Genomic DNA, 25410 nt, shown 5'->3' on the forward strand with positions numbered 1-25410 from the left:
AAATCTCAGAATAATTTTTGAATCGCAGTTCATGCACGTAAAGGTTCTTTCCCGACGCAACTCGCAAGGGAGATTTGGGACTTGGGATTTTATGTAAAAAATAACAAAGATACTAATCTCATTTGCTGAATTAGCTTCTTCTATATCCTCCTCTAGGCCTAAACCCTTCCTTCATTGGAAGGAGACCCGTGCCCCCCGTGCCCCAGCAGTGGGGACATAATGGGTCGTGATGATATCATCCTTTAACATTCAATCCCTACGGTAGCCAATGGGTTTCAGTTCTTCGGCAGATATGGCTTAAACACTTTTTAACATGGAGCGCGCTGCCAAAAGCTACTTGTCCTCCGAGTCACAACGACTGAGCACCACTAGCAGGGGCTGCAAATAAACCTGACCCTCTCTCAGTAGCAATGTCACGAGGTCAGATTTCTGTTCAAGCCACTGTGCCTACTTAGATACCATCATCTCAATGCCCATGGTGGCCACCGACCCAATGTGCCTACCTATATTAGGTACGTCTACATCTCAATGCCCATCGTGGGTGCAGGGGCTAGGGCATGCAATACCGGAACTATTTTCAATACCGGTATTGAGTTCCGGTATTGCAACTCAATACCGGGATCCCGGTATAAATACCGGTATTAGATTTCCTTGTAATAAATGGCATATATTGTGATTAAAGGTCGTATAGGTCAAAATAAAACGAGAAAAAGCAATGAAATTCATTACGAATACCGGTATTGCGGTATTGCATGCCCTAGCAGGGGCTCTTCTTGTCTGATTACTACTAGTTAGGTAGGTACCTACGAAGTAAATTATTATTTATGCATATAATATTATCCTTAATAGGTACCTAATCAAATCTACCGTAACCTGCGGCTCCATATACATAGATAGGTTCTTTCGTGCCTAATTTATCAACTTCGTGCTTCTGCTCGTAAAGTTCAGTCGAAGGTCAGAGTCACCTCGCTCGCGGGCGCAGCGAGGCGGTGCCAGGTGCCGCCTGCCGCAGGGCTGGTGCACGTACAGACTGCATTACCTACTTACTAGAAGCCTGAAAGTGTTAACTTCACGTTTATTTATACCTTTCTTGCTTTTCTGTTTAGTTAGAAGAGGAAGTTAAATATTTGATTCTATTTTTAACGACTTTAAAAAAAGGAGGAGGTTCGTCGGGATCTTTTTTTGCACTACGGGTCAATTTGCCCAATTTCATAAATCTTCCCTTTATGGCCCAAATATCTTATTTTTGTACTACCTACGTTCAAAACGTGTATTGATTATCACCGTTAAACATGCTTGTGCAATGTTTATGCCCATCAAATCCCTCTTTTATTTTCCATTCAAAAAGTTCTCATATCTGAACGAGCAGCAATAAACTGTTCGTGTCAGAAGGCGCCAGGTCGCGAAACCTTGCAGAAGGTCGCATCACAGCTTTGTTTACATCAGTACCATGCGAGCTCCTTGCTGGCCCGCGGTGTTAGCATCGTAACTGTTCATTTGTTGTTCCAAGTAGACTCATGGGAAAAAAGGATAAGAAGAGGTAGGTTATTAAGTAATCGAAAATATTGTTCAGGAAGTTTAAATATTTGACTACTGAAAGTCTTCACTTTAGGTAGATTATTATGTTGTGTTGTATGTAGGTATTATGTAACCTATGTAATTAGTAGATAACTGCAGATTAGAACTCAAGTTGAATATGCAGAACCGCATTAAAACCAATCCACTCTTAAGTACTTTATTACCGTCACAAATTCATTAAAAGTGCTTACGTACGTTTCAGAATAAAATCAGAGGTAGTAAATGCTTTGAAAAAGCATTATGAAACGTTTCTTGAAGAAGATAAAAAACGAAAAGAACGCAATGAGTTTATTCTTGCACGCCTCGACCAGTTACGATCCACTATCCCCACAGCTTCTCACCATCGGATGCCAACTATGGTAAATATGTTCATCATCATCAGCCAATAATCATCCACTGCTGGACATAGGCCTCTCCCAAGGAGCGCCACAACACTCGGTCCTCGGCCTTCCTCATCCAACCACTACCCGCCACCCGCCTAAGGTCGTCAGTCCAGCGGGCAGGAGGGCGTCCCACGCTGCGTTTGCCTGTTCGTGGTCTCCACTCGAGAACTCGTCTACCCCAACGGTTATCGGTTCTTCGGCAGATATGACCAGCCCACTGCCACTCCAGCTTGCATATTTTGACAGCTATGTCGGTAACCTTAGTCATCTGACGGATAACCTCATTTCTGATACGATCCATCAGAGAAACCTCAAGCATAGCTCTCTCCATAGCACGCTGAGCGACTTTAAATCGGTGGACCAGTCCTACCGTCAGTGTCCACGTCTCTGTACCATACGTCATCACTGGCAGGACGCACTGGTTGAAGACTTTTGTCTTCAGGCTCTGAGGAATGGCCGAGGAGAATATGTGGCGAAGTTTCCCGAATGCAGCCCAACCCAGTTGGATGCGCCTTGCAGCCTCCTTGTCGAAGTTGCTTCTGCCTAGCCGAATAGTCTGCCCGAGGTAGACATATTCTTGCACAACTTCGATTGTTGCCTCACCAACGGCGACCGGCTCCGGTTTGATGTGAGCATTGTACATGAATTTCGTCTTGTCCAAGTTCATACCGAGGCCAACACGTCGGGAAGCAGCATTTAGGCCACTTAGCATCCAGCTGAGTTCCTGCAGAGATTCTGCCATAATAACGATGTCGTCCGCGAAGCTAAATATGTTCATGTCTTACTAATAATGATCAGATAAAACTTATTCAACATTATACTATGTCGGTAACCTTAGTCCTCTGACAGATAACCTCATTTATTATACGATCCATCCGAGAAACCCAAACCAAAGCATAGCTCTGTCTATAGTACGCTGAGCGACTTTAAATCGGTAGACCAGTCCTACCGTCAGTGTCAGTAGGACGCACTGGTTGAATACTTTTGTCTTCAGTCTCTGAGCTAGCTGTCAAAATATGCAAGCTGAAGTGGCAGTGGGCTGGTTATATCTGCCGAAGAACCGATAACCGTTGGGGAAGACGAGTTCTCGAGTGGAGACCACGAACAGGCAAACGCAGCGTGGAACGTCCTCCTGCCTCTGGACCGACGACCTTAGGCGGGTAGCCGGTAGTGGCTGGATGAGGACGGCCGAAAACCGAGTATTGTGGCGCTCCTTGGGAGAGGTTTTTGTCTATCAGTGGATGATTATTGGCTGATGATTATGATGAAATTATACTTACTGTTTTCTGAAAATACATTAAATGTTGTTTTTTTTTAAGCCAAAAATTTTACAAAAATGTTATAGCCCCGAACATGCAAATCCAAAGCATGGCGACGAATTGAGATTAATGGCAAGACATGATATGGCTCTCATGCCAATGACTTCATCTGGAAGATTCTTAGACGAACAACTGCTGCTCCAGCAGATCAGTCAGAAATACATTCTTATACCAAAGTTAGAATCAGACCACCGAATACCAGTTGACACCAAGTATTATACTCCTAAAAAAAATGATGATGAAAACAATGAAAACGACTGGAAAAGAAAATACGAAATCTTGTCCAAACTAAAAAAAGGTGAAAAAGATTCTGAATATGACCCTGTACCGAAAGATAGTGTGAAAACTATTTATGGTAAAAGTAACAACAAAGATTATACTGATTTGAACGAAGAAGATTACAGTGAAATACCAGATAGAGATCGTGAAATTTCTAAAAATACGTTTGAGCTTCCTAAAAAACTTGAAATAGGCCCAAACAAATATTCAATGTACAAATCTAAACCAATAACTGGAGAGACAGATTATGATTTCACTCAACACGCAGATATAGTTAATCCTAAGTACACGAGTTCAGCTCATGATAATAAAAATAATGAGAAAATGCACGGGTACAACACATTCAAGTCTTCAGATGAAAAAGAAGAAAAATACGAGCGTAAATTAAATGAAGAATTCAATGATTTAGATCTGACACCATCAAGTGAGAGTAATTATGTTGACTACCCTAAGAATGATGAATTGACAAAATACGATAGTCCAATTAAAGCAAACTTATACAGTAACTCATGCAACCCCCAACGTCAACATTACCAGCCACAACATGACGAACCTGTTATGATCAATCAAAATTTTATAAATAAAACTGAAACCAAAATACAAGACTCGACTTCGAACAATACAACAAAAGAAGATGTTGCCTTAACTGTCCCAATCCAAAGTATAATAGAAAAAGAAAATATAGGAATTCATATGCAAGTCAAAGAAATTAAGACAGCACATGCATATGTTTCTGATAAAAACATACCGGCTGAAAAATATATTGATTTTGATAAAAATGACAACAATTTAGATGATTCTGATGCTTTTATCGGGGCAAATGCAGCAGATGTCCAACTGAATAACGCAGAGTCGACGAACTATGATAATAACATCACTGAAATAGAGAACAATGTTGATTACAACAAGCTCGACAACACTGATCAAAATGAATTTGATAATACACCACAATATTCTGAGAAAGAGCCCTTTAACAATAATCAACCAGTAGGATTGTATCCTGAGACGGTGTATGCCGAAAATGAAACAGTGGAAGAACAACTTGACCCCAACCAAGATAAGCAGTATGTAACTCCAGCTGTAGATGTTAGCAAGTATGATACAACTGGGCAGTTCAATGAACCATCCACGAACTTAGAAGAAACGGCTCAAAATGATTCAGTGGCGCCTAATGCCACTGGGCACTACGAACCAACAGGGCAGTACGACCCTAGTGTAGAACATGAACAAACAGGCGAATATGATCCAAACACACAGAACGGTGAAACTGCACCGAATGACCCAAATGCACAATACGATCAGACTGCAGAATATGATCCAAACGTACAATACGATCAGACCGGGCAGTACGATCCAAATGCACAGTATGATCAGACTGGGCAATATGATCCAAATTCACAATACGATGAAACTGCACCGAATGACCCAAATGCACAATACGATCAGACTGCAGAATATGATCCAAACGCACAGTACGATCAGACTGGGCAATATGATCCAAACGCACCATACGACCAAACTGGGCAATATGACACAAACGCACAGTATGATCCAAACGCACAATACGATCCGACTGTACAGTACGATCCAAATACACAATATGACCCGAATGCACAATATGATCCTAATGCACAATATGATCCAAACGCCCAATACGACCCTAATGGGCAATTTGGTGAAACTGGGCAAATTGAGCAAGCAAATGTGTATGCGGATCCTCAACTTCATGACCAAGTTCCGCAACCCGAAGTATTCCCTGAACAAGAGGTGCTGTCAGAGGAACCAGCGGCGGTCGAAGCCAACTATGAGCAACAACCGGAAGCCCTAAACGCCTTAGAACCTAATGTTAAAGCTCAGGAATAGATTCACATCGATGCGGATAATGCGGATTTCATCACGCAGGCAGTGACATACGAAGAAATTATAGCTTAATCCTTCACTACAAGTACTTACTTAAGATAGATAGATAGAATATTCTTTATTTGTACACAAGAATAGATTATACAAAGCTTAAATACAAACTTAATGCAAAATGCAAAAAAGGCGGTCTTATCACTAAAAGCGATTTTTTAAACTTAAGCTTTACATTGGAACCTCACTTGATATACATAAGTACCTAATCGGTGATGACACCCTAATCAATGAATACAGACCAATTTCTATACTTACAATATTCAGTAAAGTATTTGAACTCCTCGTATATCCCCACATTCATAATCACTTCCGAAGACATTTCTCAGATCATCAACACGGGTTTATGAAATCGAGGTCTACGTGCACCAATTTAGTTTCATTTGTGGAATTTTTATCGGAAGCTATTGATGAGCATAGGCAAGTCGATGTCGTGTATACTGATTTCAGCACGCGTAGCACAGTATGGCTGCGACAAGATATAAATGACAGCTAGTTGCAACAAATTGCGTGATATCAGTTGTCCTCACAAACGCTAACATGGCCAACACGAAATAATCACTAAAAGATGTGAGTTACAATTTTGACAGCGAGATTGGAAGATTTGTCGTATTTCCTAACATGGGTGTACCAATTTGGCCACACATGTCTCAGTTTGACATTTGTTTAGGTAGCATTTTATCACTCAAATTCGAAGGTGGTGATAACATGTGACACAAATTATTATTTGTTTAGTTTTTGTTAATTTCATCGTTGCTCTACAAGAAGAGATGCAGGAAAGGAAAATTACTATAATACTTATAGGGAGGATGATCCGGGACTCTAATAACCCGTTGAAAATGCTTTAAAAACAACATTTGTCAAAACACATCCTCTTTTTATTTGACTAAAATTATATATCATATTACTTATATGTAGCGGTGTTAGCTCAGACGGGTAAGCGCCCGCCCCTCACGGAAGAGATGTGGATTCAAATCCTGTCGCTGACATGTGCTAATAAGTTAGATAGATAGACATTAATTTGTTCCACTTAAACATTTGTACACTTAAATTAAGAGGCGAAATGTGTGTGTTGAAGCAGACCAAAAGGGAAGCAACTCAGCGCATATGTTTGCCCTTAGGAACAAACCACAGATTTTCAGTTGTCTCTCATACTTATACTTCAAGTTTGCCTATTCACGTCAAAGTATGTAGGTAATGAAGTAACTAATTGAATAGTTTGAATGATAAATATAGAGTTCACGAAATGTAAATAATATAAACTGTACATTGAATACATCTGGCACACCGGGCAGTCAGCGACTCATTCTAATCCTTCACCACAGCGACAAACCCTAGTCAGGCTTTATTATTTATCAACAACACATGAACAACACACTAACTGAGATGAAGTGGCTAATTGAATAGTTTGAATGCTAAATGTGGAGTTCATGAAGTGTAAATCATATAAACGGTACATTGAATACATCCGGCACACCGGGTAGTCAGCGACTAATCCTTTCACTACAGTGACAAACCCTAGTCAGGCTTTATTATTTATCAACTACACACTAACTATAAAAAAATAAGTGGGTATGCTAGCATGTACTTACAACTATCTTAAATGGTTATAAAAATATAAAATTTTCTTTAGGTAAAACATTTATTAAACTTTTAATTAATAAATTATAAAAAGTATACTATTTCACACACCATAAAAGCATATTAGGTATTCTTAGTTATCAACTATCACAATAATCAGTCTGAACTTTGCAAATATCAGTCATCAAATGGGTCTCATAGTATGTATGCCAAGTTTTTCAACTTTTTCAGTTCGGTGCCGCTCCAGTTCATTGTTTCACCACAAGGTTGCTGATGTCATCTGACCATCATTCAGCACCACCATTCACCATTCATGTGGTTTCTGCCAACAAGAGCTCTCCAACCGTGTCTAGGCCATCAATTTCTGACCAGTTTTGACCATCTTCCGTCTTGCCTACAAGCCAATTTCAATGTTCTGTAACAAACAAAAATGTTTCATTAGATTTTAGTTATACTTATGAACTAAGATTATGACTCCTACTGTCATCTTCATCATCATCATAACCCATCACGTCCCCACTGCTGGTACGGGTTTCCTTCCAATGAAGGAAGGGTTTAGGCCTAGCCGACCAAGTAGTGCCATGTGAAAAAAAATTTTTGAGTTGTTTTGTGTGCATATGCCCAATTATAATAAGATGTCACGGGTACTGGCACTTACCTACTGTTTTTTCCTTCCATTGATTATATAAATATTATTCAGTCAGGCCGTGGGACAAGCATCGAAGATGATATTCTGCTGCGCCCGTCATGATCCTGCCCGGGCTTTTTTCTCAAGGCCTTCTAGCTCCTGGGTCTGGGTAGACAGTGGGTGGGTCATCAGTCAGGTGGCATGCTGTTTTTGTTCTTCGTCTCAGGGATCCGATGCATCGACGGCTGCCGATAGCAGGAGCTCCCAAGGAATCTGAGCGTGCTTGGTCGGGAGCAAGCTTGGTCGTATATCATTTGATGAGACGATGTCCAAGAAACTCAATAAAGTAGTTTAATGAGCCAATATGAATCCATGGGGTAGCGCAAAGCAAAGTAATATTACCAAAATAATACACTCGAAACTCTCGAAAGCCCCAAACAGTCAAAATTTTCTTCAAGTTTGACGTTTGGTGACATTTTAATTGTCAAAAAACCATAGACAATACAAACAACAACCACAAATGAGAGATTTTCGGAAAAAAATTACATTTGAAAAACTTATTTGCACAGAGCAGAAAAGTTACAGTGTCACTGGGACTAATTCCGAATCACACAAATAAAACGAGTCCCATGTACCCCCTATGCTAACATTTAAGACTGATATCAAAAAGTGACTCAATTTAATCAGTCACTTCACATGTTGTCTTATTATGGCCATACTAGCCGTGCAGTAAGGCATTCGATAAAGTAGATCATAAAAATTTAATAAAAAAACTGAGTATTTATGGAATTTTCGGGTCGCTTTTGTTATGGCTAGGATCTTACTTGACTGATCGCAATTTTTATGTTGTTGTCAACGGCTTTCAATCAAGGAACTACTCAGTAACTTCGGGAGTCCCACAAGGATCGCATTTGGGCCCGATTCTCTTTAATATTTTTATAAATGATCTCCCTGGTTTGCTACAAAATTCGACACCATTTTTATTTGCTGATGATCTAAAACTTGCAAAGGTAATTAAATCCGCAGATGAATCAATACTTTTACAAAATGACCTTAATGTGCTAAACGAGTGGTGCAAAGTAAATGGCATGTTTTTAAATGCAAAAAAATGTTTTTATATTAGGTTCACTCGTAATATTAACGAAATATTGTCTACATATAATATTCAGTCAAATACTTTGCTAGAAGTCACAACAGTAAGAGATCTTGGCGTTACACTGGATAAAAAATTAACTTTTTTGCCGCATATTGACCACATTGTAAAAAAATCAAATAAAGCTCTTGGTTTTGTCCTTCGAAATAGCAAAGCCTTCCGGAACCCGAACACAAAAATCTTACTCTATAATGCATTTGTTCGGAGTGTGTTAGAGTATTGTAGTGTAGTATGGCGTCCCCACTACTCAACCCATATTGCCAGAATTGAGCGTATCCAAAAGCGTTTCGTGGGACACTTATCATATTTTGCAGGAATTTTAAATAAAAAAAAACAATACGTTGATCGATTAGATTTTTTGAAAATTACTTCCTTAGAAAAACGAAGAGATCTACTAGACCTAAGTTTTCTGTTTAAAATCATTAGAAATAGAATTGATTGTCCACAAATTTTGTCCAAGTTTAATTTTTTGGTGCCTCGAAGACTTCCCAGACAACCAATAAAACCTTTGTGTCCGCCTCACCGTAATACAGTTCTCGGTTTTAACTCTGCCATTCCTAGGTTAAGCAGATTGTTAAATAAATGTTCTGGATCAATTGATATTCATGCTGACTCTTTGTTTAAATTTAAAAATACAATTAATTTCTCAATCAATTAATATATTAATCTAAATTTTTAATTTAATTTAATCAATTATAATTTTATTTTTATAATTAGTATAAGTAGTTAAATTTATTTTAAGTAGCCACTAAATTGACGATTTTTTTTAATTTTGTGCATGCAGTGTTTACCTATAATTGTTTGTGCATCTAGTTTGTATTTAATTATAGAATTGTAATAGTTTTGATGTAACAAATGTTGGTGAACCATAATAAATAAATAAATAAATAGGATAAGGTGGTATCGGTATCTACTGCACTGCACTGTAAGCTGTACCTCTATTATAAATTTATAATACATTTATTTTGTCTCATGTCTCTTGTGATAGTTATACATATGTACCTACTTATCTCGCTCATTAGCTACTGAATATTCTTTATCGTTACTAGGTAAGTATAATAAAGTTTATTTTAGAATATTAATTATTTCTGCTAAAAAACACGCGTTGTACTTATTACTCCCAAGTCTTACTCATATTCTCCTTGCCATGCCAGTGGCTGTAGCATGGTGTGCTAGACTGTGAAGTTTAGGTTGGCTCTCCAGTCCCTGCTACACACATTATCTACGTCGATAAACCAGTTTAATGCGCATTAAACCAATCACAGCGTATTTTAGAAAATACTTATATCGCGCTCCAAGCCCGCATTTAGACCGAAACTCAATAATTACACTAAACCAACTTTATTCCTAATTTCAATTACATAATACAATAAATCTACAATAACTCGACTCATTGCGGCAGCGGCATGGCGTCGAGCACGGCGGCCTGCTCCGGGAACAGCGCGTCCCGCGGCTGCTTCCAGTGCGCCTCGGCCCACGGCAGCCGCTCCAGCCCCGTCGCCCAGTGGTGGACGCGGCAGCGGACGTTCACCTTCTCTCTCTTGTTTATCTGGAATTAACGGTGTAGGTATAAATAAAACGCCTAAAGAGACTTTGCATTCCAGAATAGAGATTAGATAGAATCATTAGCAGCATTAGGTATGTATGACATCATTTACAAATTTACTGTGATGAACTAGCTTGTCGATTTTCTTATTTACTATAAGTACACATTATGTATAAAAAATAAAATTATCAAAATTCTGATAAGAGCAGCTGCCAAAAAAGGGAAATCTAATATGTATTTATAAGGTATCTGAGTCTTTGAGAGGTAAACAGTTTAGAAAAGATAATAATAATATGTCATTGCTGCTATTCACAATCATATTTTCGTACAGTGGCTTGCTAATGGCAATAACTATTACTTACTGTAACAGTAATGTAGAATTCTTTCTCCTGCAAGTCAGGGTCTGGTCCTTTGATCTGTGCGGGAGGCATCTCTATGGCATGTTCTGGAACTACAAAGCCGGCTTTCCGGAATGATGTGCGGATGTGCCACGGCTCCAATGTCCACGGCTCGTGTTTACTCATTGAGATTTGCAGCACTAGTCTGGATAAGCAGTTCATAGTCTGAAAAGAAACAGGTTTTATCAGTTTGAGTTCAGGAATTGTTATACATTTAAATTAGTATTATTATGATGCTCATTGCTAATTACATCAGATTTAGAAGTTTTAAATATATATTTTTTATACTTTGCATGTTATGATTGTTGAGTATAGTGGTATTTTTTTAAAAACAATAATAATCTAGGTAAATTAAAACTTACCCTTTGCACATACGGTGAACTGAAAGTATCATCTTGTTTGGGTTTGCTTTCATCTACTTGATATTTCATTAAATTCTCCGGACTGGCGTACACGGCCAGACCTGGCATGAGGAATTCTTTGTAGGCCTTTGTTGGACGAAGAGACAACACATCTCCAACAGTACCAACCCCTGAAACATGATATTGTTAATAATTGTAAAACAAAATACACATAAAAAGTGAATAAGTACATGCTCAAAAGTATAATAGGTAACTTACCATCAACATATTGACTCAAAATAATTTTGATATCTGGCTTCTTCTGAATGTTGGTATCTTGAACTAGATCATATACAAAATGTCTTCCTCTTAGTTTGGATGGTTTACCACCTTTACCATGCAGTGGAGGAGGCCATTTCCTTTTCAAGACAAATGTGTTCTGAAATATGTGAATATTAAAATTTTAAGTTACTGTTGTTATTAATAATGTATTCACAATTTCAGACGTGGGTGAGGCCTATATGTATAGCAGTAGCCAATAACGGGCTGATGATAATAAAAGCAATTGGCCCTCAAATAACTTTTATTTATATAGACCAGACGTATTATTAAATTGGATTGAAATGTTATACTATCTATGCATAGCAGAGAGAAGGTTTGTTCCTGAAAATGAGTATGAATATTTTATATACACACCCGTGTCTGTAGTTTCAATATATCAGTGATTGCTGAAACACTTTTAGTGATATTAGCACGTATGCCAAACATAATTGCACACCTTACAAATCTAAATAAATTAATTTAAAATTACAAATGTTTTAGGTTATTTTCTTTTCTTTCCATTCCACAACAAACCACAGAGTTCGGTGACATGACATAAGATTGACATATGATTGACATTTCATGCAGTCGTTACTCGTTCGTCAATGGTTCGTCAAGTGACAGCATTCGGAACTTTTAATCGTAGACACGCAGACCCCTAATCAGTTTGTACAGTGAAACTATAAAGTCCTGAAATTAAATGAGGGCACTGCTATCTTTCATGTAGCAACCCTATATAGCGAAACATAACAGACTTTGATACTTGCTGTTAACTTCCTACCTATTTATGTATTTTAAAAACAACTTACCATCCACAAAAAAGCTCTTATACAAGCTAGATGGTGTTAATATGAAGGCTAATAGTGAAACCAATAAATATTTATTTAGATAACGTTATTACAACTGTATAAAAAAACTGGATCTGTTGACGAAGGGCACACATAGTAAAGACATCAATTTCTCTTTTTGGACGGCCAGTTCTGTTTCTTCCAGGAGTTAGAAATATTCCATATTTTGCCCTCTTTGTCACGCTGGTCCGATATAACTATAAAATAAAATAAAAAAATCTTTTTGAGTTACAATGCCCCCCAAATTCACACAATGTGAATTTAGTAAGTAAACAAAAAATATATCTTCAAGTATCAAAATGTTAAGGTTTGACTCAACTGAAACCAGATGAAACCTACAATCAGTGGTATGTAAACAATGTTCGACTTGGGCTCTAAACCTAGGTTTATCGATAAATGAAGCGTTGGTACTAATAAAAAATGAGTTATTACAATTTGTACAATGCTACATACCCGTCATAGACGCTGTACGAGCGTAAACATCCTCCAAATTCGACAAAATGTGTCCAGCTTGATGTTCCGCTAAACATTGTATTAAAACTCGATAAATAACTTCACTAGCTTGACTACGAATATTTTTCTTCATCTTCCTAATTGCAACCAAGCGTAAATTGTTGCTTTTATCTAGATTATCCTTATAGTTAATAAGAAAATTCAAAAAAACAGCCAACCGCCTATTGACATAAACAATTGTTATGACTTTTATGTTTCTTTTCTAATGGTGCCAGGCTCCTGAAAATTTTAGTTCCTCAAACATTAATTTCAGGACTTTATAGTTTCACTGTAACAGTTTGTAATCACACCACCGCACCGGCAAGCTTAGAAGATTAATCACATTGGTATCCTCAGGCTGATGCCGGTTTCATATCCCTGCACATCCAAATGCACCACCCTATGATCCATGATCCTATGCCATCCTCCTTGAAGGAATCCTGCACCTATTTACGCACAGCAGAATCATACATTTTAAAAAACCTTTGAAATGCTCAAAATAAGTACACATAATTTTACGCATACAACGGTGCATTTTGAACAAATATATTTATGTTTTAATCATCATTGTTTTCCAACGTTGGTTTGATATGACAGGAGAAAAGACTCGACCGGCCATTTTGTTATGAAATGAAATCAAAATCAACGCCATTTTCGATTTTCGTTTCACGGGTAATAGCATTGTGTTAGTGATTGTGTGAATTTATTTGATCAATACAACTTAGTTTAACGATCGTGAGCGTGGTAAATTTCTTTACAAATGGATGAGGAAGTGGCTGACGCTCAGTCTGAACTGCAGGTAAGTTATCTTTCCATTTCTTTTACAATAACCTATCTAACCTTTGATAAGAGTTTATAAGCGATTTTGACACAAAATACCACATTTCAGAAATGTATATCCGACGGGCCGATGGACACCGATGAAGGTCCTCTCATAAATGAGAATTCCAACGGTCTATCTCACTTGTTGACGGAGGGGGAGTTCAACAGCGTGGACGCGGTCGGCGTGGACGAGTCGTCGGCGTCCAACCAGGCCTTCCTGAACGCCGTGGAGCTGTCCGCCGGCAGCGTCGGCGACTACCTCGAGAACAACGCCGAGGGGTTCAACACAGACTCATTTGATGTTGGAGACAACGCCAATCAGTACCCTAGTGACTCTATGAATAATTTGCTGTCTGACGCGGACTCTCGACCGAGTGAAATGGGGGAAAACGGGGACAAGCTCGCAGCAGGAGACACAGACAGCAATGCTGCTAGCAAGAGACCTTCTATTGATACTGACGGAGATCTGTCTGAGAGTCAACCAGCTAAAATGGAGACTGACAATGAGCCTGAAAGTGAGGTCTCAAATGATGTGAGTAACTTCGCTAACATAGGATATACCACTACAGAGGGTTTTGAACAAGAGGTGAAGGATGTGGAAGAGAAAATTAAATCTGACAAAGAAGAATCACAAGTAAAGATAACAATAAAGAAAGAAGTTGATTCCAAAGAAGAGGAAAAAGAATCACCTGTCACAAAAACAGAAGCTGTAGCAGTCAAATCTGAAGTTAAAAAAGAAATAAAATCAGAGGTCAGTAATTTAAACTGTGTAGATATTTATTTTAGCTATGTGGATTATTAAATTAATTTGGTCTATGTAAAGCATAATAATTTTGTTGAATTCTTGTTCAGTTCCATCAAAGACATGAATTTTACTGTATTTTTTGCCTTAGGTGGGTGGAGCTGAAGAAACAGAAGTGGTTTCTGAGGACGAGCTGCCGGCAGTGCAGAAGCCGAGTGTCAAGGATGCAGAAAATGTGTCTGATGATGAACTGCCTGGACCCAAACCTGCTGACCTGCCAGCTGATACTGAGGTATATACATAGAGAAACAGTTTCATAATGAGTGGTGGCTTCTATATTTTTTGGTAGATTGCATAAATCAAAAGGATAAGTTCAAATTATAGAAGGGAGTCCGCAAGTTACCTATTCCGGTACCCCCTAGGAAGTCAGTGATTGATATTGTTCAGACTGGCTAATCCCTCGTCCATAGTGACAAATCCTACTAACTCTCTAATGTCTTTCTGTTTCTCACCGACGATTTTATTATCAGATGCTGATAAAATTGACACCATTGATTTTTGATTATGCCTTGATGTCACTAGAGTCAAATATCATGATTTCAATCTATAACTGCAGTTTGCCTTCACAAAATTTATTCTGCATCACAGGTAGTGTCAGAAGATGAGCTGCCCTCAGCCAAGAAGGAGGGGAAGGAGTCCCGCAAACGAGTCAAGCCAGAAGGCAGCGAGGAGAAGGGAGACTACGACCCCCAGTCACCCACCTCGGAGAGCGAGTCCGCCAGCAAGAAGCTTGCTGTAGCTAAGGTATGTACTGTAGATTTAAATATATGTTTATTATTTACAGAATGTCACTCACGAGTTGAGTACACTTTAAAAGACAATATGTTTTCAAAAACAATTCCATGATACTAACAACACACATTGAACGTCCAAGATCGAGTCAAAGTATTTTGTCTTAACATATTATATCTGCGCCGGCGCCGGCTATGGATCAAAGCAAGGACCTTCGGCATAGCAGTCAGGGTCACTAACCACTACACCAACTGGTCATAGGAAATAAACATTTATAAATATGCCTAACAGCTTAGCAAGTATATTTATAGCTAGGTAATTTTATTACCATTGTTTTTATGCAGTTAAAAACTAATTATAATTGCATTAACAAGTCTCATCCATACTTAATATTATGTATGTTAAGTACTAAATATAGTATTGAATAGGTTTGTGAATCTAATTAACTTGAAGAAAGTAATGCAAAGTAGTAGAATAGGTATGATATAAATCACTTGGTGGTAGATTATGACTTTTGACAAGTAATTCTAATATTCTACATCGAAAAAATAAACGATTTCATTACATTTCACTTAATTTAACGTATAAACGAAATTTTATTTGATTTATCGTAGAATGGCGAAAGCAAGCCGATCCCAGCTGAGAAGAGGTCCTCAACAGACGAGAAGCCAAAGAAGAAAGTGTTGCCGGAACTGGACAAGTACTGGAAGGTGGTGAACGACGACCCCACCGACTTCACCGGCTGGACCTACCTGCTGCAGTACGTCGACCAAGAGGTGAGTGGCCACTACTTATTTCTATTCATAAACAGCTACCTAGCACGGGACCCAAGATGAGAAAAAGTTTTACGTTGCGCTCGATCATATCGCGCGGCCTTGAGAGAAAGTGCGACGGTAAATTTGCGACGTCACGTCACGAAAAGGTGATTGCATTGCGCCCCGTTCTAGGTACGCACATTGCAGATATAAATTAAGACAAAACAAAAGTGAGATAAAATCTTTACTCTATAAAGAGGAAATAAGTGGGATAAGTTAGGTACAATATGATGAAAACACAAGCTAATAACTTAATCAGCTTTATGAAGCGATTAGGCACCGAGTCTCAGTGACGATTGGCAAGGGCCAACTGATGTATAAACTGACGCTCATTGATATTTTCCGTAGACTGAGTACATGTCTCATTGAGTGTGTTGCGTTGTCTTCAGAGCGACGTGGACGCGGCGCGCGAGGCGTATGACGCCTTCTTGTCCCACTATCCGTACTGTTACGGCTACTGGCGCAAGTACGCCGACTACGAAAAAAGAAAAGGAAGTAAAAAGAAGTGTCTCGACGTAAGTACCGTGCCACTGAAATGCCTAATATTTAAGATCACTTGGTCAGTTTGGTAAGGCTTCTATACTACACTGAATGATAATTTTCATTTAAATACTTTATGTCTAATGTGAACTCTTGGATTTTAAATTGATTTAGTTCATAACTTGGTATTTTGCAACTATTTTTTTTCCCAACAGTGCGTCGAGGCCCGCGATGCTCGTTACACAAAGCCGACCGACACTGGAGTGTTTTATTATCTTCATTACAATTTCATTTTAGTGATTTGTCATTTGTGCTGTATATTTTATTATAGTGTAGTGCTTATATTGATGATACTTTGTACACGCATGATGTATTGTTATACTTTTCCATGTATATTATTTAAGTACATACAAAATGGACCGTGGATATATTTAAGATTAACTAACTAATCCATGGCAACATGGACCCTACAGGGCTTCCTTATAGCCATTGGCATTTAGAACAGAAGAGCGGCGGCGGGAGGCGCGGCGCGGCGAGCGAACAGGTGTAATATGCCCGACCACTTATATACATATCTAAATTGAATGAGACATAAATGCTATACATTGAATCCCTTGCTTCAGTGGCGTCGCTCGCGGCCCACTCGGTCGCCCGTTGGGCTTGTCTCACCGTCTGAATGTTTCAGGTGTTGGAAAGAGGGCTGAAAGCCATCCCACTGTCAGTGGACCTGTGGATTCATTACCTGAACCATGTAAAAGCGACGCGCGGCGAGGACCACGCGTACATCCGCTCGCAGTACGAACGCGCCATCGGTGAGTGAAAATAATATTTCTTCTTTTATTCTAATTTATAACACGTCTTCTAGAATGTGTCGTGGATAAAAGTGGCTTAAATTCTCTCGAATGTTTACCCATTGAATGCCTGTTTCTAAATGTATATTTATTTACTGTATAGCTCATGGTATGTGTGTTATTACAGAAGTGGTGGATGTGTGTGTGTGGTGTGGTGTGTGTGTGGTGTGGTGTGGTGTGTGTGTGTGTGTAGGTGTCTAGCCTGAAATAAATGACTATTTATTATTATTTATTTTATTATTACATAATGCCTCAAATATGGATAATTCGGATTCCTGATCACTTATTTATGGATGAATTATTTTTAGTCCTTTTATCACCTGTAGCGTAGCTCATCACTGCTATGACAGTATCGGGATATTTGTTGTCGATACCGATAAAGAAGCATCAACCTATTCAATCCTAAAACCCCCTACTCCCACCGACAGAGGCGTGCGGTCTGGAGTTCCGCTCGGACCGGCTGTGGGAGGCGTACGTGAAGTGGCAGGCGGAGGCGGGCGACGCGCTCGCCGTCACGCACATCTACGACCGCCTGCTGGCCACGCCCACGCTCGGCTACACCACGCACTTCGACAAGTGAGCATCACCCCTGTTCCCTACAGCACAGAGGTCACGCACATCTACGACCGCCTGCTGGCCACGCCCACGCTCGGCTACACCACGCACTTCGACCAGTGAGCATCACCCCTGTTCCCTACAGCACAGAGGTCACGCACATCTACGACCGCCTGCTGGCCACGCCCACGCTCGGCTACACCACGCACTTCGACAAGTGAGCATCACCCCTGTTCCCTACAGCACAGAGGTCACGCACATCTACGACCGCCTGCTGGCCACGCCCACGCTCGGCTACACCACGCACTTCGACAAGTGAGCATCACCCCTGTTCCCTACAGCACAGAGGTCACGCACATCTACGACCGCCTGCTGGCCACGCCCACGCTCGGCTACACCACGCACTTCGACAAGTGAGCATCACCCCTGTTCCCTACAGCACAGAGGTCACGCACATCTACGACCGCCTGCTGGCCACGCCCACGCTCGGCTACACCACGCACTTCGACAAGTGAGCATCACCCCTGTTCCCTACAGCACAGAGGCGGGCGACGCGCGAGCCGTGAGTCCTGGAAGGTCACTCTAGCTTTTCGAAAGCCATAATATTTCCGACGCTGCTAATCATAGCTCTATCGCGATGCAAGTTCGTTTGCATAGTTTTCGTAAAGCTGGAGTGACATTCCTCGAGTTCCACTCGGATGGTAGGTGGACGTGAAGTGGCAAGCCCACGGTCGGATGTACCAAGCACTTCGACATGTAAGATGCATTATCACCCCTTCTCCCACTGCCACTATCCAAAGCGATAGATTAGATATGTGTAGAGCAATGATTTCAAAAGGAAGGATAGGCCCTTCAGAACATTTTACTCAAACCTACTTTATACAAGCAAAATAACTGTCATCTGTCATAATTTGTTTGAACTATGTCAGTGCCTAGCAACTATCTTGACGACGTAACCTTGTACGTGCGTTAATAATTTACTGTCCCGGACATTGTTTTATTATTTGCAGGCGCCATATTAATAATTTAAGACAAATCTGTTTTGGGCTGTAGACCTGTAGAGCGTCCCGTACAAATGGACTAAAAATAACGCTCCAAAACGTAAGTGTGTGCAACAAGAAAATGTTCTCGGAGGATAGTCAACAAAAAATGACGTCCGTACAAGGTTACAGCGCGCGGCCATTGAAGAGTTTGGTAGTAAAATAATTATCAATTTATAATGTGTGTAGCGTCCGTAGTCGAGCGGGCCTCAGTGATCTTAACTGATCGCTGAGGTTAAGCAACAACTGACACGGTCAGCCATTGGATGGGTGACCAATTTCAAGTGGTGCTTTTCTGGACGCTTCCGTGCTTCGGACGGCACGTTAAGCCGTGGGTCCCGGTTGCTGCTTCGGTAGCAGTCGTTAAGCCTAGTCAGAGGCCTTCGGGCGGCTTGAAAACATCTGATAGTCGGGTTGCCCACTTACCCGACAACTCTCTCAGCACAAGCTTGCTTGTGTTGGGGTCCACCAACCCGCACTTGGCCAGCGTGGTGGACTAGGCCTAAACCCTTCCTTCATTGGAAGGAGACCCGTGCCCCAGCAGTGGGGACGTAATGGGTCGTGATGAATGTGTTTATTACTTAATTTAATGGTAATTACCGATGATACGATATTCGATGTTTCTTTTTAACCTTCGTATAATGGTTTTTGCAGCCTTTCACAACACAACTACATATTTATCACAAGATTCACAAGACCATCTCTCGGCCACAGACAACTGTCGACTGAGGAGCGTTGGCCCTAAAATGACGATTTTAGGGCCAACGCGCGGGTGCCATTTTTTGAGTGGGAGGCCCTGTCCTTACGCTAGTAATATATATGTCAATGGTGTAGAGATATTATAGTCACACGCTTTACACATTTGACGAAAGTTTTTGTATTTATCGTGAGCTCTTCTCTTCTATGCCTCCTTTTAGTAGGATTTCCAATGGTTTCAACGTCATGTCATCGTAAAAACCCCACCTTTACATCTGACATGACATTCATGACAACTTCCCTTCCAGTTTCCAAGAGCACGTGATGTCGGAGTCGGTGAAGAACATCGTCAGCAAGGAGGAGCTGGTGCGGCTGAGGGGCGAGGTGCGCGGCGCGGGGGGCGGGGGCGGGCCCGCGCTGGACCTGCCGCCGGGGGAGGACGAGCCGCCAGACCACGTGGTGAGTCATGTCGTGTATACAGGTTGTTGCAAAACGGGTATACTAAGCCGAAAGCTACATGTGCAGCATAGTCGCGAATTTTGAAATTCCGATTTAATTTTTGGGCTTAGATATAGGTACCATGCTGCACAATTGCACATGTGGGTTTCGGCTTAGTATACCCTTTTTACAACACCCTGTATACAGCTGTAGCAATGAGAGACAGGGGAGGTGCGGGGCGAGGTGCGCGGCGCGGGGGGCGGCGGGGGGCCCGCGCTGGACCTGCCGCCGGGCGAGGACGAGCCGCCCGACCACGTGGTGAGTCTCTACAGACAGCTGTAGCGATAAGAGACTTAAAGAGACAGGCAAGGTGCGGGGGGTGGGGGGTGAGGACGAGCCGCCCGACCACGTGGTGAGTCAAGTCGTATATAATCGTTTGCAATAGAATCTAACAATCATGTAAACAAACCAAATTGTCACGATTACTCCGTAATCACATACATTTGACGAGCAATTATGAACATAGTCTGATTTCAACGAACGCACCATTGTTTTTACATTATTTTCAACACGGTTTAACTTGTATTTATAAGTTAAATTTGTTAAAACATTTGCAACGTAAAAATTTCGAAGTATTTGACAAGCTGTCATCTTAGTTTTTTACTCATCGAACTCTATAAGGGTCACTTTTACCAAACGCTAAACGTATTTAAAATAGTGTTTAAATCAAATTTTAAATACATTTTGTAGTAACTGACAGACGTTTGACAGGCTACTAAATACGTTTAGCGTTTGGTGAAATTCCACCTAAGTCATTGAAAAGTTAGTGTTGTTCGTAATCTGAAGTTATCTTTTATTTTTAATTTAATAAATTATTTTAATTTAATATTATTTAAATACAATAAAAAAAAATTCAAGAGCTTAATATAATTAATCAAAATGAAAAAAGGAAGAGGAAGAAATGAAAAAGCTCGACGGCATTTTAGACACGGCAAGCGATGACACAGTGGTTCCATTTATAATTACGGTCACCGGCGACACTTCTGATAGTGATGATGACGAAGACGAAGATTTAAATTTGTTTTAATAAACACTTTTTATATATAATCAGTTTTATTTTATAGTCTATGGCTTATATATTTAATCTAATTAGAACACTATGACATCACTATGGGCATAAACAATACGCTGTCAATGTCAGTCCGCCATATTTGTTTACATGATTGTTGGATTCTATTGCAAACGATTATACAGCTGTAGCGATGAGAGACAGGGGAGGTGCGGGGTGAGGTGCGCGGCGCGGGGGCGCGCTGGACCTGCCGCCCGGCGAAGACGAGCCGCCTGATCACGTGGTGAGTCATGTCGCTTGTACATCTGTAGTAGTGAGAGTCAGGCGAGGTGGGGGGGCGAGGGTGATAAAATGCCCATAAACTACCCTGTATTTATGACAGGATAGTTTATGGGCACTTTATCACTAAGTGGTCGTTACTATTATAATACCACTGTGTCTATCACGGGCTAACGTGGCAATACGTTAGCGTTGTACGACAAACATATGGAAAAAGAACAGCGCCAACGTAGTCACTTGTAATATAAATTGCTATCGAATTATGCTAGCGATTTGAGTTGACAGCACTCGTGATCGACGCCCAGATCCTTACTTTTTCAGTGTACTAATTGTATGAAAGTAACGACCCTATCTAGAAGTCTGGTCACTACCATACTCGGCACTACCCAGGGCTTCCTCGGGTTCCCTTTCATACCATACTTTAACCCCATATATGTTGTTTGTGCAGGCATCCGACGAAGAGGCGCAGGCGATCAAGGAGCGCATCATCGCGGCGCGGCGCAAGGTGCACAAGGCGACGAGCGAGGAGGTCGCCGCGCGCTGGACCTTCGAGGAGGGGGTCAGTATGAGCTGTTGTAGCCTCTGATTGTGATATTGCACATATTGTGCAATAGAATATTGTCGTTTGCTTCTAGGTATAATTTGCATCGCGGAAAGTCTGTTTTTTAATCTCAGATACTAAATTGTCAGATTCTGAACGGTTCATCAACAATCAATTGTTCCGCCAATAGAAAGATTACCTTGCGTTCAGAATGTTAAAAAACAGACTTTAGATTGCTTCATGTACCATGTAGTTTTACGACCCAATTTTTCTATGTCTAGACGTTCCGGTTCCTATAATCGGCAAAACGGGTACGAAAGTTCAAAAGTTATGTGCTTATTTGATTTTAAATTGTACACCTCTTTCCGTTTTTAATTCAGTATACCGTACATGCAACCAAGTGAAGTCAACAACTAAATCCCCCCTCAATTCACAGATAAAGCGCCCCTACTTCCACGTGAAGCCCCTAGAGCGGTGCCAGCTCAAGAACTGGAAGGCGTATCTGGAGTGGGAGAAGCAGCACGGGTCGCTCAAGCGCGCGCTCGTGCTGCACGAGCGGTGTCTGATAGCATGTGCGCTGTATGACGAGTTTTGGATGCGGGTGAGTGAAGGTTGCTTTAGTGTAAGCTGGCGAATAGTTGAAGAAACCTGCAAAGTCTACGGACAAATACCGGATTGCATATTTGACTAATGTAATTTTAATTATTGCTAACATTGAGTGCATTAAGGACCCTGAGGACATGCAATATGCAGCAGCTACCGGCTGTCCCCAAAAGGGTAGTTAAATGACTCAAGCAAGCATTTTTCACTTTCTATATGAATTTTTATTCAAATGATATTTCGCTAGTCGTATCACCGATTTTAATGAGAACACAATTTTCACATGTATATTATTAGGCTAAATAAATAATTTTAAATCAAGAGTTTCTCTCCCCACCAGCTAATAAAATTCCTCGAGGAGCGTTCGGAAACCAACCCCGAGCTCGTCGCTCTAGAACGTTCCGTGCTAGAACGAGCCTGCACAGTGCACCACCCGGACAAGCCGGAGCTGGCGCTGCACTGGGCGCACTTCGAGGAGGCGCGCGGGCACGACGCGCGAGCTGCCGAGATACTGGAGAGGGCCGAGAAGCAGCAGCCGAGTCTTGTGCAGATACAGTACCGGTGAGATGTTGTCTCTAGCTGATAGGACGGCCTTTTGTACTCTAAATAAGTTAGGTACAACTTGTTAAATTTGTACAAATAGTATTCTTTCTATCTATAGCGGTAAATGGACTCAAATACTCGGAAAGTGGTAAGATTCTCTAATCTTAGGTATCAAGAATTCTTAAATATTCGTCCTTCGCAGAAACAAGAAATAAATTGATAGGTACGATGTAGACTATTGCGACCTCCAAACAACCTCAAACGACCTAGGACATAACAGAGATCCTAAATGATTTTGATACAATTATCGATAGATTGCCGATTCACCGGGATTTGTACGGGATATTGATAAGGCTCTCTGAAGTAACGTTCGAAATAAAAAAATGCATACAAATCGTAGTGTACCTTATAAAATATCCGCGCTATTCACAATCTATTTGTAGCGTCCTAAAAACGAGGTAATTTTTAACAATCCCATTCTACTCGACAGACGCGTGAACCTGGAGCGGCGGCGCGGCGACTACGACAAATGTGTCCAGCTTTACGAGCAGTACATCGCGGCCGCCAAGAGCAAGTCCATCGCTTCAGCGCTCGCGATCAAATACGCGCGGTTCCTGTACCACGTGCGGGCGGACGCGCCGGGAGCGAGGAAGGTGCTGGATGACGCGATAGCGAAGGATCCGCTGAATGAGAGGCTGCACTTGCAGCGGTTGGATCTGGCGCTGCACACGCCTAATACTCCGTTTAGTGAGCTTGAAGGTACGTTGCTTGACGATAATAATATTTATAGGCGCAACTTGATCAGTCAGTAAGACTTTTCAAGAACTACATCGCGAGTTTTAAATATATTTTTTACTTGTTAGCAAATAATTATTGGATAACATTGACTTATTTCGGCTTTATAAATTATAAATAAGTAATAAACTTACATCAATTACGCTTAAATCTTCCGAAGCCGTCGCTTGATGTGACAAAATGCTTGATATATTTTCTGTCTAAAGTTTTCCTTTTTGCAACTAATCACCTTAACCCATCATCTCTCCCACAGAGCTAGTCCAGTCCTACGAGAAGCAAGAGGGCGCGGACGCGGAGGCGAGCGCGCGGTTCGCGTGGCGGCGGCGCGAGCTGGCGGAGGAGCTGGGCGGCGCGGCGGCGGCGCGCGCGGCGGCGCTGCACCAGCGGGCCTTAGCCAAGCATCTGAGGAAGCGGGCCAGGAAGGAGAAGCATGACGCGCCTGCGCCTGCTGCGTGAGTGTTGGACGCTATAGTTATTTGATTGATTCTAATCAATTAAAAAGCTAAACTATCAACAAAATTAGAACATGAAATATTATAAAAGAATGCAGTTGAAGTTATTGATTAAAATATACAAGTGTTTCGACGAGAACACAACGTTGCTCCCAGAAAAACATACTAAATCACTACCCTCTCCACAGGCCCACCGACGTGAAGAAGAAGGAATCCTCCACGACCAACAACTCGGCCGCGGCGGCACCTACAGGCGGCTACTACCAGCCGCCGGCCGCGCCTCCTCAATACGACCAGAACTACGCGCAGGGCTACCAGCCGCCGCCGTGGGGGTACCAGCAGCCGCCCGGGCCCTACCAGCACCCGCACCCGGGCTGGCCGCAGTACCCCAACTACTACTAGCGACCACCGCGCCTCGCGGCCCGCGCCCCGAGGTTCCATCCTCCGAGATAGACGAACGTTTGTTTAGTGATGTAACAACTTGTGACGGAGTGTAAATGGAAAAGGTTGATTTGTCGGTCGGACAAAAATTATGATAACTAGCGGGAGATGTTAAGATGAATTTTTCCCTTAACGTCGCTTCCCATAATGTCGCTTTGCGTTTTACCTCAATTCCCAATACCTCGCTCCTCGCTTCACAGTGGTTCCCGGCACACCGCGCCACATTTATGGTTAGAATCAGTACTGTCAGAGTCAGAATTTTCATAAAAATTATAATAATTAGAAATACAAAACAAATAAATAACGCTATTGAATTCTTATTTTAATTATTGTATACATATTATACAGGGTGTTGCAAAAAGGGTATACTAAGCCGAAACCTACAAGTGCAGCATGTTATATCTAAGCCCGAAATTCAAAATTCGCGAAAAAAAATCATTCTCCATAGTAATAAGTCACGTGATCAACTAAGTTTCTATGGAAAATTAACAATTTTTTTCACGAATTTTGTAGTAAGTATACCTTTTTTGCAACACCCTGTATAAGAACAATTTTAGAGCAATATGAGAAAAATGAGAGCTCAAATATGAGAGCAATCTTAAAATATTGTTTGAAAAAGACTAACCATGACTGTACCATAAGTTAGCGCGACATTCTGGGACTAACAGTAACATGAACAGC

At 41.1% G+C, this 25410-nt stretch overlaps 3 protein-coding genes and 1 long non-coding RNA gene across 4 annotated transcripts; 2 read left to right on the forward strand and 2 right to left on the reverse strand.

The window, feature by feature from the left end:
- Positions 1–1407: 1407 nt before the first annotated feature.
- Positions 1408–5434, forward strand: LOC105382412 (translation initiation factor IF-2-like). Its single transcript, XM_011552290.3, has 3 exons — positions 1408–1540; positions 1781–1937; positions 3281–5434. Exons 1-3 carry the CDS (start codon positions 1518–1520, stop codon positions 5420–5422), a joined length of 2322 nt encoding a protein of 773 aa, XP_011550592.3. The 5' UTR covers positions 1408–1517; the 3' UTR covers positions 5423–5434.
- A 1669-nt stretch (positions 5435–7103) lies between these two features.
- On the reverse strand, positions 7104–8268 carry LOC125490582. The gene is made up of 2 exons (XR_007267778.1): positions 7710–8268; positions 7104–7466 (listed from the first exon to the last, which is right to left on the reverse strand). It is a non-coding gene; the product is annotated as an uncharacterized LOC125490582 (long non-coding RNA).
- Positions 8269–10157: 1889 nt separating this feature from the next.
- On the reverse strand, positions 10158–11947 carry LOC105382351 (39S ribosomal protein L9, mitochondrial). The gene is made up of 5 exons (XM_011552214.3): positions 11814–11947; positions 11397–11556; positions 11139–11308; positions 10741–10941; positions 10158–10381 (listed from the first exon to the last, which is right to left on the reverse strand). The coding sequence occupies exons 1-5, from the start codon at positions 11883–11885 to the stop codon at positions 10223–10225; spliced, it is 762 nt and encodes a 253-aa protein (XP_011550516.2). The 5' UTR covers positions 11886–11947; the 3' UTR covers positions 10158–10222.
- A 1448-nt stretch (positions 11948–13395) lies between these two features.
- On the forward strand, positions 13396–24842 carry LOC105382350 (pre-mRNA-processing factor 39). The gene is made up of 15 exons (XM_048630300.1): positions 13396–13577; positions 13668–14351; positions 14494–14634; positions 14991–15146; positions 15749–15910; positions 16339–16464; positions 17115–17241; positions 17709–17856; positions 19880–20030; positions 21806–21916; positions 22335–22499; positions 22839–23059; positions 23532–23800; positions 24090–24288; positions 24477–24842. The coding sequence occupies exons 1-15, from the start codon at positions 13539–13541 to the stop codon at positions 24688–24690; spliced, it is 2913 nt and encodes a 970-aa protein (XP_048486257.1). The 5' UTR covers positions 13396–13538; the 3' UTR covers positions 24691–24842.
- The last annotated feature ends 568 nt before the right edge of the window (positions 24843–25410 follow it).

This window comes from Plutella xylostella, chromosome 25 (assembly GCF_932276165.1).
Source record: "Plutella xylostella chromosome 25, ilPluXylo3.1, whole genome shotgun sequence".
Taxonomy (NCBI): Eukaryota; Metazoa; Arthropoda; class Insecta; order Lepidoptera; family Plutellidae; genus Plutella; species Plutella xylostella.

Coding starts and splice junctions, on each gene's coding strand:
- LOC105382350 (XM_048630300.1), top strand. CDS start 13,539: ATGGATGAGGAAGTGGCTGACGCTCAGTCTGAACTGCAG. Junction 14,352..14,493: donor AAAAAGAAATAAAATCAGAG/GTCAGTAATTTA, acceptor TTTTTGCCTTAG/GTGGGTGGAGCTGAAGAAAC. Junction 17,857..19,879: donor TACACCACGCACTTCGACAA/GTGAGCATCACC, acceptor CTTCCCTTCCAG/TTTCCAAGAGCACGTGATGT.
- LOC105382351 (XM_011552214.3), bottom strand. CDS start 11,885: ATGTTTGGCATACGTGCTAATATCACTAAAAGTGTTTCAGCAATCACT. Junction 10,942..11,138: donor GTTCACCGTATGTGCAAAGG/GTAAGTTTTAAT, acceptor GTTTCTTTTCAG/ACTATGAACTGCTTATCCAG. Junction 10,382..10,740: donor AATTCTACATTACTGTTACA/GTAAGTAATAGT, acceptor CGTTAATTCCAG/ATAAACAAGAGAGAGAAGGT.
- LOC105382412 (XM_011552290.3), top strand. CDS start 1,518: ATGGGAAAAAAGGATAAGAAGAG. Junction 1,541..1,780: donor GGAAAAAAGGATAAGAAGAG/GTAGGTTATTAA, acceptor CGTACGTTTCAG/AATAAAATCAGAGGTAGTAA. Junction 1,938..3,280: donor ACCATCGGATGCCAACTATG/GTAAATATGTTC, acceptor TTTTTTTTTAAG/CCAAAAATTTTACAAAAATG.